Source organism: Plectropomus leopardus, chromosome 2, assembly GCF_026936395.1.
Source record: "Plectropomus leopardus strain MGB_pleo_1.0 chromosome 2, ASM2693639v1, whole genome shotgun sequence".
In the NCBI taxonomy this organism is placed as follows: Eukaryota; Metazoa; Chordata; class Actinopteri; order Perciformes; family Serranidae; genus Plectropomus; species Plectropomus leopardus.
Window position 1 is genome coordinate 11997978 of NC_142177.1, and position 17320 is coordinate 12015297.

The window sequence follows — 17320 nt, forward strand, 5'->3', positions numbered from 1 at the left end:
TTTGTGATTTAAGTTAAATCTGTTTTATTCAAGCAAAAGGCATTAAGGGCCAAAGAGTAGAGCGGCACTTATTTCCAAATGTGTTCCCTGTGGGTAGACGTGAGCAAGAGTTGGAAGTTACTGGGCCTCAAAGAAGATGATGGCAATTCCACACATCTGTGATAAAAGCCTGGTCTGCAAAAAACATTTTTAGTATTGTTTAAAAATATTTAACAATTTCCTCAATGGCTACAGTCTGGCTTCTTCTAAAAAGGTCTCAAGAGCCAATCTTTGCAGTGTAGTGTTCATTATCAATTACCAAAGTATCATGCATATGCTGTGGAGGTCAAATATCCGCATATGTCCCAAATAGTACTTCAAATTATAACTGCAGTAATGAAAATTCAGGCAGAGTGAAATTAACTACAAGGTAATTGCAATTTTTTTTTATCTCATTAAAATACATTTATTTCAATAGAATGAAGGCAGAGCAGGGGATGCAATCATCCAGTGTTGATATATAACACTGTCATTGCCCAACAATGTTTTTCTCTACACTAAAATGATGATGCTCAGCAGCAGTGAGCCCCTAGACAAAAAAAAAAAATACTATACAGTCTCCCCAAGGTTAGTTCTATACATAACAGATTGCAATAAAGCTATTGTTAGAGGCATAATAAAACTAAAATATCACACGTGAGAAGTCCTTTTGCATTGATCAGGTGGGATAAATGCCAGTGTGACTTAACAGAAAACTCCATTAATGGTTAGTAAGCTCGGCTGAATAAAGAAGCAGCGCAGTATTTATTTGGGCAGTTCAGAAGGCACTACTCTTTACTGTCTGGCATATATGATCAATAACGCCTGGCTGTATTGTGGCTGTTCTCCATTGGAGAAACCTCTTAAGGCATCTGTCTGACACTACTTTTTCTTACTTTTTTTGTGCTTGAATATATCACAAAGGCACCAGATTGAGACAATTCGCCACTTTTAACCCAGTGTAGCACTTTTTTATTTAAACTTTATGGCAGTTTCTCTAACTGTGCCTTGCTACGAGGCTGTAGGTGTAAGCATAAAGGCACTTATCTAAACACAAGCTCATAATAGTTTCTACTGTATCTAAATCCTACCTGCAATGGAAGATGGACAAGAATGATCAGGTGGTTCAACAGTGTGTTACTGATTAGCTTATTTGTTGTCGGGTGACCAATGACGTTGTTCTTTATTCAATCCAAAATCAAATGTCTAACACAGAGAAGTCACTTGGCACTAAACAATGGGCATAAATTAAATAAGGCACCAGATCCCATCAATCCCCATTCAACTGTAACCATTCATGAAATGGCAGACCAGCAATTATTTTTAAAAAATGAGGAGGAATATCAAAATGTTGGCAATATAAAGTACAAATTTGAACCGGAAAGGGGCATCGCTTCAATAATCTCTATAAACAGATATCCACATATGAGAGCAGGATCTGTGGGCAAAGGGAGAAGATTTTAGTATCAGATTCTGGTTTCCATTTGTAGAATGAACAGTATTAACCGATCAAGTTTAAGCAGCCTTTAATTGCTTACAGTCTGTATGGAGAGCAAAAGAGGCAGAATGCGGTGTCCAAAATGCAATCTCGGAACCAAATGGCCATCGTCTGACAACAAAATAGCGTTATTAGCTTTTTTCCCAAATTTATCTGCATTTATATGCAGACATATCTTCATAGAGATTAGCCGAAATGTTGTCTGGACCTGTCTAGAGCTGCTAATCAAAAGATAAGCAATGAGCGGCACACAGTAGTATAAGTCTTGGCCCAGAAATCTGCTGGCTATACTCGATCTCTTGAAACACTGGCTGTGACCCACAGAGGCTAAATCGTGTTCAGATGATAGCCGACGGGTTCCAAGATTGTCTCTTCGGTGATATGCAGGGTTAAAGTTACAATCTAAACTCACACAGATCAGCATGTCCTCAAAGGCACTTCTCTTAACCTGGCACACAAAATCAATGGCTATTAATAAAACATAAAAAAAGTAAATATAAGTTGAGGAGAGTTTACAACAACAACATTCTTCACTTCTAGTCCTGAGGTTGGAGTATGTGTGTGTGCTTTGATATATACATATATATTTTTAAATAGGTTGAGTTTGACCTTAATCAACCTGCTTCTGTTATCTTTGGCAAGTGGTGTGAAACTAACGCAAGTTGAAAGACCTCTGATATGGGGCAGTAATGCTTGGGAAAACTGGAATAGTGACAATCCTTTACTCAGGCACTTATACAAACACACACACACACACACACAGGGCAAACCAGGACAAGGAATGAAGACCTCCTGCCAGGAGAAAGAAATGTGCGGAGCTCAGTATCCAGTGATCGCGTGATGTCTTTCTCTGAGACAATAACTGTGTACGTTGCTCCTCTCCTCTTCTTCATTGTGTCGTCCTCCCCTCCTGCTTTTGTTGCTTTTTAGGAATAACTCCAAACTGTGAATGAAAAAGGTAGGAACTTTAGATGAAAAACTTTTATGAACTAATTAGCTTTAGCAAGGAATGCCAGTAAATATTATATCTTACAAAAGTATCTCTAACTTGAATATATTCCATATCAACACACTGTATATAAATATTAGCAATGCAAATTAAAGTAGAATGTCTATCACAGACACGTCAACACTGTGGATGACAAGCTCCTCTAAGCACTGTCTTGATACTCACTAATAATGATGAGGATGATGATCACTATGACGGCTATCAGGATGGCCCACATCTGTAAGAGGTAAAGTTACAGCAAATTCAGTGCCACACAATTTACATGGAATTAAGAGGTTAATTTATTGACAGAAAACTCTATTATCATTTGTAAGACATTTTGTTTTGATATTTTGATCAGTTTGCCTCACTTCAGTTCACTATTAAAAGTGGTATGTGTATGCAATGTGTGTTATGTAGTTTACAATTTATCACTGATGCTGCTTAACTCTAACTTTTCAATGGCTGAGAATGAATGTCATTTATGAGTGAGACTTTTTCAGAGCAACATAATTCAGACCACTTTCAATCAAGAGACTTCTAGTAATGAGTTAACTTTAGGTGAGTTGGTGTTGTTTTAATATACAGTGAGGGAGTAGGTGTGTTTTTTTTTAACCAAACTGTGTTTTAGGCACCTTGCAGTTCTTCCACCAGTACTTTCTTTTCAGTTTAGCAGCACTGGTCTCAAACTGGGAGGCTCCAGCCTGCAGTGCGTCTGCTCTGTCATCCAGTTCAGACAGCTTCTGGTCACGTTCCAGCACTTTGTCCACATTCACACGCATAATATCCACCACCTACACACATATACATATACACACACACACACACACACACACACACACACAACAGGAAGAAAACACTTTGTTTAATGTCTGTCCTAGTGTCTGCCCCCTGGTGTACAATATCTGGGTGTGATCCTGGGTAGACCTCATTGACGATCTACCAAACGGTGTTTAGTTATTTTAGAATCAATAGACTGCAAATTTAACCATATACAGTTGACACAGAATGATGTCATCAATGGTGTCTGTGTTGAGTAACCTCTTACAATGTTACTTAACAAAACCCAAAATCACACCTTACTGTGGAAAGAGGAAGACAGAGTTCACCTAGAATCAGAGGGGTATACATGTGTGCAGAGACAGTATTGCAGACCACACATAACCCATATGTTCTACTGATCCACAAACCCCAGAGTTGCCCCTCCTCTCAGACAGAGCGGCAGGGTGGAGACGAGAAGTGTGTAGCAGGTCTTACATAACCATGGAGGCAGCGATTATATAAACCTCTGGCAGCCAATTGGAGGCTGTGTGTGACATGCTGAGGTTAAAGTTCTGTGTAGGAGGGGCTAACATCAAGAGATCCACAACTGAGAAAGAGAACAGTAAAGAAGATTAAGAACGAAACCACCTCAGGAGCGAGACTTAGTAGCCATTTTTCCCAGTGGCCTCACTGACATGGTTTTGAACATACTTCATTACTCTGGCATGTGAGCTGACATGTGCAGGTAGAGCGCGGCTGATTACATATTGTGGTGATTCATGACACCACTGCCAAGGGTTATGCAAGTCTCCAGACGGACATTAAGGAAGACGGATGTCACAGAGTGGATGATGACGGAGAGATGGAGGGGGGGGATAAGCAGACTAGGTAGAATTACCTCTGAATTTGTCCACTGTCTCCATAAACAACATGTGATTTGCTGTGAGTCTGTTAATTGTAGATTACTAATGGTAAAGCATACATAAATTGAGTTTATAGGTTGTTTTGGGGGACTTTCATCAGTATCACCAGTGTGAAAATATGAATTTGGGGCTTTATCTGGATTGTGTAAGCCAGTATTTAGAGATGTGTCTTACCTCATCCACCTGGGCTTGGGTCTGCTGCAGGCGCCTGTTGCCTGACGCTGCGCCAGAACCTTCTGGACCGGCTGCTGACCTGGTGAAATGATGAAAGTTAAGCATAAATATTAGCCTTCTCGAGATTTCATAAAAAACAAATATTTTGCAAATCATGTCACTTAATTTGCATCTAAACTGTTAAGACACATGTGACTAATTACAGCTGGTGATGAGAGAAGGTAAGCAGCCAAACCACAACTGCAAAAATCCATTCTCGTTGCACTTAGCCTCTGGTCTATCCCATAGCTACATCATTCCTGAATCACAGTCAAAGCCACTGTAAATAATGTAAATAGATGAGCTGATGATTACACTACTATGACTTTATAAGTCAATTTAAATAAACAAACAGTGTAGCTCAAAATAAAGTTTGATATTCAACCCGCTGTGATGTGGTACTTTTCTGCGACAACGCAGCAAAACCTCCAACATGTGGGGGCTCACAGGGAGGCCCAAGAATAGCTGTTTATGAACACCAAATAATATGATATACTAACGTTGAAACTCTCTCACTAACACAGCAGGCTATTATTTCATCATTTGATGATAAAATAAGAAATAATAAATATATAGTTTTATCAGCTTTGGAGTTTATTGCCTCTGCTTTGCTTTGTTTGTCAAAGCACTTTGTAAACTGTTTTTACTGGTGCCATATAAATACAATTATTATTATTATTATTATTATCCAGAATGCCCATATATCTGACACAACCTATTCCTGCAGGGAATCATTTTCGTTTAAATTTTGGGAGGTGAAGAGGTGGGCCACTCTACTCTGCTTTATGTGCCAATAACTGTAATCATTAGGCAGAGTGGTTTGTTTTCACTTGCTTAAATGTTTCATCTTGTCTGTCTGGTGTCTGGAGTGCGATAAAGAAATAAATTATTTGAGGACTGAGGGGGGATAATATGAAAATGACGGTTAATTAAAAGCAAGAATACACTGGTTGGTGAAATATCTTCAGAATGAATGGGATGCCCTGAGAGGTATTGCAGGACTAATGTTTCATATCAATGTTTCATAACAGTTAGATTGATCAACTGACAATAGGTAGCTGGGTAAAATATTTTGAAAAACTGTCCTACTACTCTCCAACTACAAGCATGCCTCTAAATTCTTATTTGCATATTATCTGCAGCTTCTTCTTTCAACAACTTTTACAGATTGTTTCTTAACAAGGACATAAATATAAACCATGGCAACTGGATTAAGACAGTTATACTGTTTACTTCATTTCCTCATGGTCTCTGGATTTGATATGCATCCATGTGCCTGCGCCCTTTTTACAATGGTTAGCCACTGCCACCGTCTGACATGAGACAGCATTGCTCTGCAATGACCACACTATCCTTAGGAAAGGCAAAAGATAACTGAAAGTGGGAGGATGTTTTGAAGACATTTACAGCAAACTGTGGGGATTACACAGGATTTATCATGACTCAGTAAACGGGAGCAGTGTGGCAGTTTACACCATATGTTCAGACTCAGACCACATTAAGGGACAGAAAAGACAACTTGGTTATCTTTTACATGCAACAGTTATTGCACAGAGCAAGCAGGCACACCCATACATACTAAACTATAAACACAAACCCCACAAAATATTTACTATAGTCAAAACATCCCTTATCATTCCTTGTAGCAAACGAAACTATGAGGATATTACATTATTCTTAGTGCGAGACAGGTACTTGCTTTAATATGCTTTTTCATAAACACAGGATTGTCAAATTAAAATACCAGTTTAAACATTAAATCAGCGTTTGAATAAAGTAACAGTTAAATAAGGCCAAAGAAGCTGATAGTGAACCGCACAAATTAATGCATGATCTTGTAACTGGAGATTAGATTTGCTGTGCACCAACTTTCACATGAGGCTAATGAATCAAATAATCCCCACCTACACGGACCTTCTCCCCAGGACACTGCTGACACACCAAAACACTCATCTAGTATTAAGTAAAAAAGGCTTTTCTTGGTTTTGGATCACGCCAGTATATTTACTTATGAGGACACAGTGCAGCAGTAACAATGGCTGCATTTCCATATATTCTAGCCAACTATTTCCTCCACTTTCTTAAAAATCCCAATGAATTTAAATACCTTAATTGTGCTAGAGCAAGCATGCTGTCAGTGCTTCGGCCTAGTATCAAAATGTGGACCATCCTGATACACCTGTACACTGCTGTATAACAAAACAAACATATTTGTCCAACAACCGGTTGATCCTTCAACCTGGCTGATACTTGCACAGAGCAGAGTGAATGAGAGATTGCAACCATCACAGCCAGCCAGAGTGCATTAACATCTGTCAGCATTTCAGAGGTGACTGCAGCTGAGGCCCCCTTTAAATATAGCATAGCATAAGTGTGGGAGTGAGATATAACCGCTCACGTACACTCCAGCTGTCTAGGTTTAAAAAACACAGGAACACATAACAGTCAGCTCAATGGAAACTTAGCTGATGTATGCTGCCAAGTCCAACCTACTTCATTTCAGGAAGAAAAACAATCCATGACGTAACTCTTTCCAAAAGGAAGATAAACACTAAACTCAACAATGGTGAATAGCTGGGCTAAAGCTAAATGAGTATGCCCGGTAGACGCCAAAGACCCAATGAAGGTAATACAAGTTCATGTTTACAGGTTGGACTGGAGCTGCAGGTCCAGAGGTGTATGTGTGAGGCAGCGGGCACAGTAGTTTTGACCAATAGACCAAAACTTTAAGACATTTGGCTTGCTATTATCAATGACTTAAAAAATGATAATAATAATAATGAAAATCACATTTGACAAGCTGAAAGCTGTGAAATTTTGTTCCTTTTGCACATAAACAAACAACTAATCAATTCTCAAATTAGTGATTCATTTTCCGTTGATCAACTAATCAGTAATAACTGCTGTCTGCCTGTTAACAAACACCATAATTCACTTTTGCTGCAATATCACCACATACATGTACCAGCGCAACTTATATCTTTATCAGATCTCTAAGACCTTTTCTTCATGAATGACCACATCTTCTCTTTATTACTTACCTTTTACACAGCAGACATTCAGACTTGTCAAACCACAACTATCACAGGTGTAATAAAAAATGAATGATGACTTCACTCCATTTAAGTCATTCCAGGTGAACCAGAGTCCTAAAACTGGCAGACGTGAGGAGCAGCAATCATTCATGAATCATTTATGTTATTAATGATTACACCTGTGCTTCTCCTTTGTTAACATGTCAAAAAGTCTGCCATGAAAGGCCTCACTGACGGCCACTCTGGTTCCCGTTATGGTTGTTAGCAGATTCTTGTGACTCTTTCCTACTTCTCATAACCTTTGAGTTTTAGGATGTGGTTGTGGACTTAAAACTAACAGTCCAAAGTCACAGCAGTTAAATGAGATGTAAGACCTAGTTTCACTTTGATGTTTTGCTGTTTATATGTTCGTGAAAATGCAGCACAAATTGGTTCATATGGCTCCATTCTCTGTATCATGACATCTAATCTGTGAATAAACAGCTTAGGTGTTCCTGAAGCAAAGAAGCAGCCCTAAACAAGTTTCAAAGAAATGTATTATCTTACTTACTGTATCAATTACTCCAAAATAGAAAAAAGAGATTTATGTTTATTTGGCTATCCTCGTAATTTCTCTTCTGCATTGTAGTATTAAAAAAACCCAGTGTAAATACGTTTGGTGGTTAGGCTCATGTGTCATGTATATCTGTAGTATGACTGTGTTGTGCATAATAGGGAACCGTTAGCCGATTGCATCACCTACACTTCAACTTTACAAAAACAAAATCACGCCAAGTGGCCATCTTCATTAAATTATGCTATCCTGACATCATAAAATCATGTCTGTAACACTATTCACTGTTCATTTAATAAACCACTACTTGGTCTGTTTCAGGATATAAAATCTGGGTTGCAAATTTGTTTTTGTTTTTTGCTCTAAAAAACTCTCGTTGACTTGACTGGGCATAAGGCCTCTATACCTAAACCTGTATTTAGCGTGGCTTAGCATAATTAAAACAAGTATTATTCAAACACGGATAGATTTGATCAAGGTTGCAAAATAACTTTGGAAACTTTGAGGTTATGTGTTTGTACTTGTGCACTTTGAACTACATTCATAATATTTCGGCAGATTTCCTGTTTAGAGTGGTAGGTACGGGGTGGGGTGGGAACAAATGGAGGGATGGGGGGAGGTTATTGGAAATAAGGAAACAATGGTTTGATTTGGCCTGCGCTGTATTTCTATTGTAAAATGACCAACGCACCAAAAACATTGAAAGCTGGAAATAAAACATCATTCACTTCTTTTTACGCCACTTTGATCACACTCTTTCCCATACAATAACTGACTAACGTTACTAACAACGGTAATTAGACTTCATTACGTTTCCTGCTTGAAACAGGCACTACTTGCTCTTCGCTCAAATTGTATTGACACCAAATTGAAGCTACAACATTTAAAACCATATCTAAAACATGTTTTCAGCTTATTTTAACTTAAATTATACACGTAGGTAGTAGCTAGTAGAAAGCCCGAACCCGAGGAGAAGCTAACCTAGCATAAAGCTAATTGTTCAACATAAATATTGACTCAGCCGTGGACCTTCTACAAACTTCCTTGTGTTTTATAATGTTACTTTACAAGAAAGTGAACGTTGGCATAGTTTGTGTTTGCCAAAGTTACCGAGCTCTAATTTGACGCTGTGATCGCTAGCTAAGCTAAATCTCAAAAACTATCGTCCTAGCACTTGTTGCGTGCTAACGTTAGTTGCAAAGTTTTGGGCGTTGCTTTTTTTCTGTGATCCTGGTTCACCAAACTACCCGGAAGGCCAGTTTGTTAGACAGGTTTGTCCGAGTAACATTTGATTATTTCAAAAAGTTTTTTGTAGAAACATGATAGACTTACATTCTGAAAGGATATTTCTTTGAACGACACCGCTTCTGATTCCTGTCTGTGAGCTAAAGCTAAAGTGTCAAGCCGTAACTGTTACTGTCGTCGATTGTTATGCCGCATTCGCGTACATTCGGAAATGGGAAAAATGACACATGTGCAAACGTCAGATAATGAATGTGCTAAATAAAACCGGTAAAGGGGGTGTTTTAATTTTTTTTAATCCACAGTACCATGGTGTACTTGCAAAATATTACAACAACATAGTCTGTAGAATAACTTTAAGCACAATTAATATAAAACTTACATCGTAAAGCCAATTTCTCCATTTGTATAATGCCTAACACGCTGTGTAATCACGCAAAAAGCAACTCTGTACTACTAGACTTCCTTAATAAAATCTAATCCAATAATAAGTTCTTTTTATCTTGTATATTTTGTTAGATGTTAACAAGGATTAGAAAGGCCATATTTACTACTTGAAATGTAAATGTCAGAGTTTACAATAAGACTATGAAGGCAGCATTAAAGAGACATTAGCCTGCTGTCCTCTGTGCATAGCTACAATTATTAACGCATAACATTAGATCATAACATTAAACGAGCTTGTGCTTGAAAATATGGAAAAAAAAATCATTAACCTTTACAATAGATGAGTAACACCTCTAATCTGTCTATTTTCATCCTCCATTAATCCCACTGGTCATCTGTCCCTTAGATATGCGAGGAGAAAGCAACCACCACAGCCCGTGATCAGCATGTGACCTATAGGAACTAAAACATTACATTGTGTATCTTTGAAGTTTTCTGTATCCCTTGAGACGTAGCCTATTTCACAACTTAAAAAAAAACATTATTTGAAGTCCACGTTTACAAACATGATTTTAGTTTCTCAATTGTAAATTACTTAGAGCAAGAAACATAGATGCTGGACACACTGTGTTGTTTGTGTGTTCATATATATATATATATATATATATAAGTAAGGAAGTATCTGCAGACCACACAGACCACAGCTCAGGACATGAGCTGTGCTATTTTTCCTTGCAGTGAGTGAGGTGTTTCCCACTAAAGCGATTACTCAGTAGGTTAGTGCTAATTCCCTGTATTGTTTAAACCAGTAGGTGGATGCCTACACACAGGCTTGTTAACAACCATCTACAAAAAATAAATAAATCTGAAACTCCCAAGAGCTAAATGATTAAATTAAACACCCTGTGACAGCATTAGCAAGTCATTACAGTGAAAATTAATTAAAATGGGTTATGAATTGTGTTTTGGAGCAGTTGAAGTGAAGAGCAGCCTGCCATCTGCTATGGATAATTAGAATACTGTAGGGCACTTTGAAATTAATCAGGAAATAATTTAGAACATTGAACCATGGATGTATTATAAGGAAGCATCGAACCCAACTTCTTAATAAGACCCTAAATGTCAAGAGAACTTTATTTAAACCATCCATATATACAATAAACAGCCAAATGAGACAAATTAGTAAACATATATAGTATGAATTTATTTAAATGTTTATGTACAACTTCATGTTGAGGATGGTTATTTTACACTTTACATGTACATATGTGTTATGGTAGGTCAAATGTATTTTTAAATGTTAGCTGACAATTCTAATATTAATGTAATTATTAAACATAAAAAAGTATTGTATGTGTATTTAAACAAGATCATTCAATTTTCTAAGATACTAGATACCAACATTTTTCTGTTTTTCATTTCCAATTTATTGAGATATAACAAGCAGTAGTACTAAACTTAAACAATAACCGGAGATAAAGAATGAAAGATGTTCCTAATCATCATTCTTAATATTTTAACTTAAACAAGAGAAAATTATGCAAGTAAATGAATCCTTGAACCAAATAATTTTTAACTATATAAAAAAAACTTTGTTCAAATCATTGTATTAGTGATTATATTTTGTGCATTTATAGCATATTGCTAGCTGTAATGCTTTTAACTTATACAGTCATTCAAAGTTGCTCTTGGTACCAGGGTGCTTCTGGGAAAGCCAAACAACAACAACATAGTCGTCTCGCGATCTCCCTCTTGGCTACATCCCAGATCCTTCATCCACCGCCGCCTCTGCTCCAGGCCTCTGCTACAAGACAAAAGAGTCTTTAGACTTATTTCACAAACATCTTGTGCAAGATGACGTCATAAACAACTTCATAAGGACATAATGAGTTTAAGATCAAACACCAAACTGTTCAACTTACATTGTTTATTTCTTTCTGAGCACCAGCTCCATTATACAGTGGGCTGGAACTCTCCTCCTGTGAATGAATTGTTGTATTTATTCTATTCATAGTACCTAATACAAATAATCCAAGGCTGTGAGCGACACTTTGAAATCTGGGAAAATAGTCTTGATTTCTTTCAAAAAGATTGGAAGAAGGGAATGAGCAACAAAAGAAATTACCCCCAAAATAGCAAAGAAAAAAAAGTGCATAAAAATTACCTGAAAATGTTTAAAGAATAAATTGTTAAAAAGATAAAAAAAAAAAGGAAATGACCTGGAAAAAAGTGCTTAAAATATAATAACATAATTTAAATGTGTAATTATGAGAGTTAGCTATTAATAGTTTTCCCCCTAGCTTTTTAAAAGTATTTTCTAAATCTACTTATTTGTTGCAATTTGTGGGAAATTTCCGACCAAGTTGCCTTTTCCCCATGTTTTTGAAAGAAATGGCACCAGTTTGCTCAGAGTTCAAGGGTTTGAATACTTGTGAAAGGCATCTGAAAGCAGCACAGAATAAGTGATGTCGCTCTAAGTTTCAAAGGGTTAATAATAGTATCCATGAGGTCTCTCCTTAAAAAGAAAAATCTTTTATGGCATGACTTTATGTGAAAAAGAAAAACAACATGATGTCCTGCAACATGACAGAAGTCCTAGTCCATTACATTTCACTTCCTTACTGGCTTTCATGCTGGTCACCTGATATTTGCAGCAGGTGCACTCAGTAACAAAGTCAACGTTAATGGTCTGCCTTTTCTCCATCCTCTTATTGCAAGCCTGGTATGAAGGAACACAGTAATGGTAACCGCTTCAGTGACTTGCTTGATTGAGTTACACTTTATCCTTGTGGAACAGAGGAGTGCTTCTCAACCCTTGAGGTCCAGGTTTTCTCTGGACATGATCTTTATTCATGTGTTTCATGTGGACAGAATCTCCCTCTGTGCAGAGACCCAGCTGCCCAAACTGAATGATGGCCCACCTTTAACTGAAAGCTTCCTGTTGACATCGTCTTTAGTTACTGACTTCTACACTTGTTTTGAAAGATGAGAACCTGTAATGAGTAATTCTGCACGGACATTTCCAGCCTGAATGCATTCTACAAAAATTTTACTTGTGCTTTGACAAGAAAGTAGTGAGGTACATTATTTAAGGGACAGTTCACCCCCAAATAAAAATAGTTCCTTAACTGTACTGCTATTTATCAGTCTGGATTGTCTTGGTGTAAGTAGCAGATTGTTGGAAATATCGACCGTAGAGACGACTGCCTTCTCTCCAATATAATCAACTAGACGGCACTTGACTCAGGGTGCTCAAAGCACAAAAAATGCATTTGAAACTCAACAGCAGAGTCTCTTAATAGAAATCATCAACCCGGTTACTCAAGTTAATCCACAGACATGTTGTGAGCAGTTTCTTCCTCCCAAACTACACCTGATAACCTCATCACCACACAGATGCATGCATCTCCAAGAGAGGAGAGATCTGTCCTTGTGACAGAGCGAGACGTAAACATCAGTGGCGTCCTCCTCAGCTGAGCTGTAACATAACTAGCTCAGTGGTGCTCAGTGAGCCTTGCAGTAGATGCACGCTTCCTTCTGCGCAGTGAAATGGTTGGCGGGTGTAGTTCGATAGAAAGAAAATAGTTACTACATGAAACTGCTCACAACAAGGTCTGTGGATGATTTCTGGAGAGCCATTACTGTTGAGTTTTTCAAGTGTATTTTTTATGCTTTGAGCACCACAAGCCAAGTGCCTTTTAGTTCCATTATATCCCAGAGAAAGCAGCCATCTTTATGGGCGATATTTCCAGCACTCGGCAACTCACATCAAAACAGTCTTCATTGATAAGTACAGCTAAGAGGAAAATCATATATATATATAGATATAGATAGATATATAGATATATATACACACACACACACACACACACACACACACACACACACATATATATATATATATATTGGGGTGAACTGTCTCTTTAAGGTGTAATTTGCCAAATTGTGTTTATCCTACATATAAAAACAACTAAGACTAATTTGATGTAAAATCAATCAATTTCAGGTACATGTCTGTTGTATGGAATCCTCTATCAGCATCAAATGGGAAATTAAGTATCAATGACAAAGAACTTACATATCCTCCGTCTTCTGCCTCCATCACTTCTCCAGCCTCTGTGCTGCAGCCTCCAGGAAAACACTCAGATTCACGCTTCTCTCTAATTTTCTGAAGGAAGTCCATTGCTGTGGATTTTCTCAGCAGGGCTATCACATAAACAAGTGACAGATGCATTGAGTTCCCAGATAATAGACAAAAAGTTGAATTTTCTCTTAAACTTTCGGTCAGCTGTGTCATAAAACCATCTCACCTCCCTCACACATGTAGGGGATTATAAGCATCACGGTCAACAGAGTTGCGGCCATGTCCTCATGCAGACTCTTCATCTCTCAAACACCCGACTGTTGGGCCCCCATGCAGCTCCTGGTACTTTGTATTCGTCACCGGAGAAATCTCCACGCCCATCACCCTCCCAGCTTCATTCCCAAGGGGACAACAGGCATCAGGTGGATTATACTGAGCAATGGGGAGGAAAGAAATGTGAGTGTGTGGCAAACACATCATAACCGTCTCTACTGTGTTTTGAAGGCCTTGTGAGAGTGATAAGAAAAGATTTTGTGTGTCTGTTTCTATATGGAGAGTGCTAAGTCCTAAGAACGGATTGTGGTTTCAAGAAAAGATTTTTTTTTTTTTAATTTAAGGTCAACTTAGAGAATTGTATTTGCTGTGGTGAGCAGTATGACAGGCTATGGTTCACTATGACTCACTGACAGGGCATCCAGACAATAGAGAAAAACTGAAACTGCCACGATAGCAGTCAAGTACTTTAAGTAACAGAGCTTTAAGCCAAGAAATCATTTTAATTTTAGTGAAATCATTATCAGAAGACCCACAGGTGGGATCTGTACTCAGTGGCTGTACTTGTGTTACATTTTCTGCAAATCATGCTTGCTATGTGATAGTTCAATTAAGTGAAAACAAGCAGAAATGATCAAAAGTTAACTGCATTTGAAAGAATTGGCAGCAATGTTGGCTATCTTAACCCCTTGGTAATCTCCAACATTTTGAAGTTATTTTAACTTCAACTTTTAACTACATATATTTTATTACATGTAATTAGTTACTTAACAACACTGAGTAAAGTATGTAAGCATTATACATAAAATGTACCAAAAGCAAAAGTTGTCAATGAGTATTAAAATATTCCCTGAGTGCTTTACTACTATATAAGATTATTCTGAATTAATGATACATGTGATTATAGTGTAGCTGTCCTGTGAGAACTTTCAGCTTTGTGATGATGCATTTCCCAGCTGATCCAAGAGATTTTTTAAAGAGTTTAACAATAAAGACAAACATCACTTTAATGCCGTCATGCTTGATGATGCTGCCACCTAGAGGTGTATATGTTTTACATCAAATGTACTATGACTGCATGGGAGCCATTTTTCCGTACCGTCAGTATAGTATGATCACCCACATGCCTGTGTGTCATTACATATACTGAAGCATTCAAACCAACACGATGAAAGTTTAAGTCCTGTTCAGTTTAAACATATTTGTTTGTCTGTGGTGTGTAACTTCCTCTCTCTCCCCTTTCGCGTGCAGTGTGCAGATGAGGGATATTAGCAGTGCTATATATCACAGATCTACTGGATTCCTTTACGTTTGAGTGTTCTCAATATAGTGCAAACACATCCAAAAGTCGAGCCAGCCAGGAGTCGAACCTAGAATCTTCTGATCCGTAGTCAGACGCGTTATCCATTGCGCCACTGGCCCTATGAAATATGTAATGCTCATATTCCCTGAGTAATGTCTGGCAGGGTCAGCGTCTACAAACTGCAGATGAGAGATCAGTCCGGTGTACATGTCTCTCTCTCTCTCATACTGACTCACTATCTATTAGAAAGACAAAAAGTCTCTTAATAAACAATGAATGCATAAACATATAAACAAATATAGGAAGGCATTATCAGGGTTTATCAAATTTGCATCCAAAAGGCAGAGATCTGGCATCCCTTATATTTTCTCTTTTAATCAGTCAATAACTGTAAGCCTACATGTGGTGTTTATCAAATTACCTGGAGAACACTCAAACAGAAAATAGCATATAAATTGATACAAGACAGGATTCCTAGCATAGACATCTGCAGATGTTGCATTGACTGTGTTGACCTGTTGCTGGTATACGTCAGCACGTCCTTATTGGATGTGGCAGGTCTGCCCTGTGAATTATTATATTCACATTATTATGCATGTTTATGGTTCCTACTGTTCAAAGAAAGTGGGATTTAAGACTTTTTTAAGCCCCTCGGAGTTAAATTTAAAACAAACTTTATGTCAAAACAGACATCAGTTACTTAAAATAATGGTGATTGTTGCCAAAATATTTAATGTTAAAACATGACTTTTTGGTGGCTTTAATATGAGAGGCTTATTTATTATTTAGAGATTTTATGATGCAAACATTTCATTTTATTTTTTAAGACATTTGAAAGATCTATTTAAGACACTTTCTGACCAGTCAAGACCTTATATTTACATTAACGGATTCAACGCCTTCAAAGACTTTTTAAAAAACAGAGGGAACTATAGAGGGTAGGATAGCATAGGTTTATGCTGGTTTATCTATCTAAATGTGACTCTGGACAACGGTATTATTCGTATTTTAGTAAATTTGATCAAGTCGTATATCTACTATCACACTAATGAAAAGTTCGAGCCAGCCAGGAGTCGAACCTAGAATCTTCTGATCCGTAGTCAGACGCGTTATCCATTGCGCCACTGGCCCTATGAAATTTTCATAATATATGCGATTAGTGTTGACTTCTAGACACGTTCTGTTTTCCCTTAGGAGCATTGAAAGCATACACAAAAATAACTCGTAACTTCACTCAACTATCATTTAGCATCAATTTTGAATTGGAGATCGTTTTGAATCGAGAATCCTGAATCAAATCGTGACTCCAAGAATCGAAATCAAATCGAATCCTAAGACACAGAGATTCACACCCCTACTATGCACAGGTGCTAAACTAGCATACTCTACAAACAACCCAAATACACTGAGTGACCTATTCACATCTATTTTGGCCTGTTATGGTAAACTGTGGATCAAACGCAATAGCAGAAGAAAAAAAAACGTTGGATAACTGTGTCTTAAGTAATTTTCAATATTTTACAAATGATTAGGTAATGTTAGTATTATCAACCAAAAGCCAGCCCGTCATTGACTGTATGTGAATACCTATTTAAGTAAATAGTTGCACAAATCTTTATCAGCATTTTAAAACGGAGCGTGGCCTAACTCGCTACCACTGTGGGTAAACCACATCTTTTCAGTAATTGAATTTCAAATTCTAATATAAAGACAAAAAAAAACAAAGCAACTGAATGAACTTACCAAAAATATAGTAAAAGACGTCTGTCCGAGCACAGTGGGGTGGCTGAAACGACTTAACGTTGATTATAGGGGGAGGTACTTCCGGCGTCATCCTTGGCAGATACACCTATTATGATTTATCAAATCATGAGAAGCGAAACAAAATTTTTAGTGCACTGGGATAAACCAGGGGATAAACAATAATCTCTTAAAGGGCTCTGAAAAAAATTCTTGGTAGTGGCTTGAATTCTGATCTGTCAAATCTTAGCAGAAGTTTGTTAGTGATAGGCAACAGGTGACAGGCAACGCTGCTGGCCAA

General features: G+C 37.6%; 2 protein-coding genes and 2 non-coding genes across 5 annotated transcripts; all 4 read right to left on the minus strand.

The window, feature by feature from the left end:
* Nucleotides 1–9472, minus strand: vamp3 (vesicle-associated membrane protein 3 (cellubrevin)). The gene is made up of 5 exons (XM_042500989.2): nt 9323–9472; nt 4364–4442; nt 3140–3298; nt 2691–2742; nt 1–2459 (listed from the first exon to the last, which is right to left on the minus strand). Coding segments are annotated over exons 1-5 (309 nt in total). The 5' UTR covers nt 9325–9472; the 3' UTR covers nt 1–2442.
* A 1392-nt stretch (nt 9473–10864) lies between these two features.
* Nucleotides 10865–17098, minus strand: LOC148190156 (uncharacterized). Of its 2 annotated transcripts, XM_088071699.1 has the most exons (5): nt 17023–17098; nt 13930–14135; nt 13698–13825; nt 11542–11598; nt 10865–11423 (listed from the first exon to the last, which is right to left on the minus strand). In XM_088071699.1, exons 2-5 carry the CDS (start codon nt 14003–14005, stop codon nt 11376–11378), a joined length of 309 nt encoding a protein of 102 aa, XP_087927825.1. In that variant the 5' UTR covers nt 14006–14135; nt 17023–17098; the 3' UTR covers nt 10865–11375. The 2 variants fall into 2 exon arrangements, with proteins under 2 accessions (XP_087927825.1, XP_087927831.1); XM_088071705.1 differs by lacking the exon at nt 11542–11598.
* On the minus strand, nt 15326–15398 carry trnar-acg (transfer RNA arginine (anticodon ACG)). The gene has a single exon. It is a non-coding gene; the product is annotated as a tRNA-Arg (tRNA).
* trnar-acg (transfer RNA arginine (anticodon ACG)) lies at nt 16338–16410 on the minus strand. The gene has a single exon. It is a non-coding gene; the product is annotated as a tRNA-Arg (tRNA).
* Nucleotides 17099–17320: the final 222 nt, after the last annotated feature.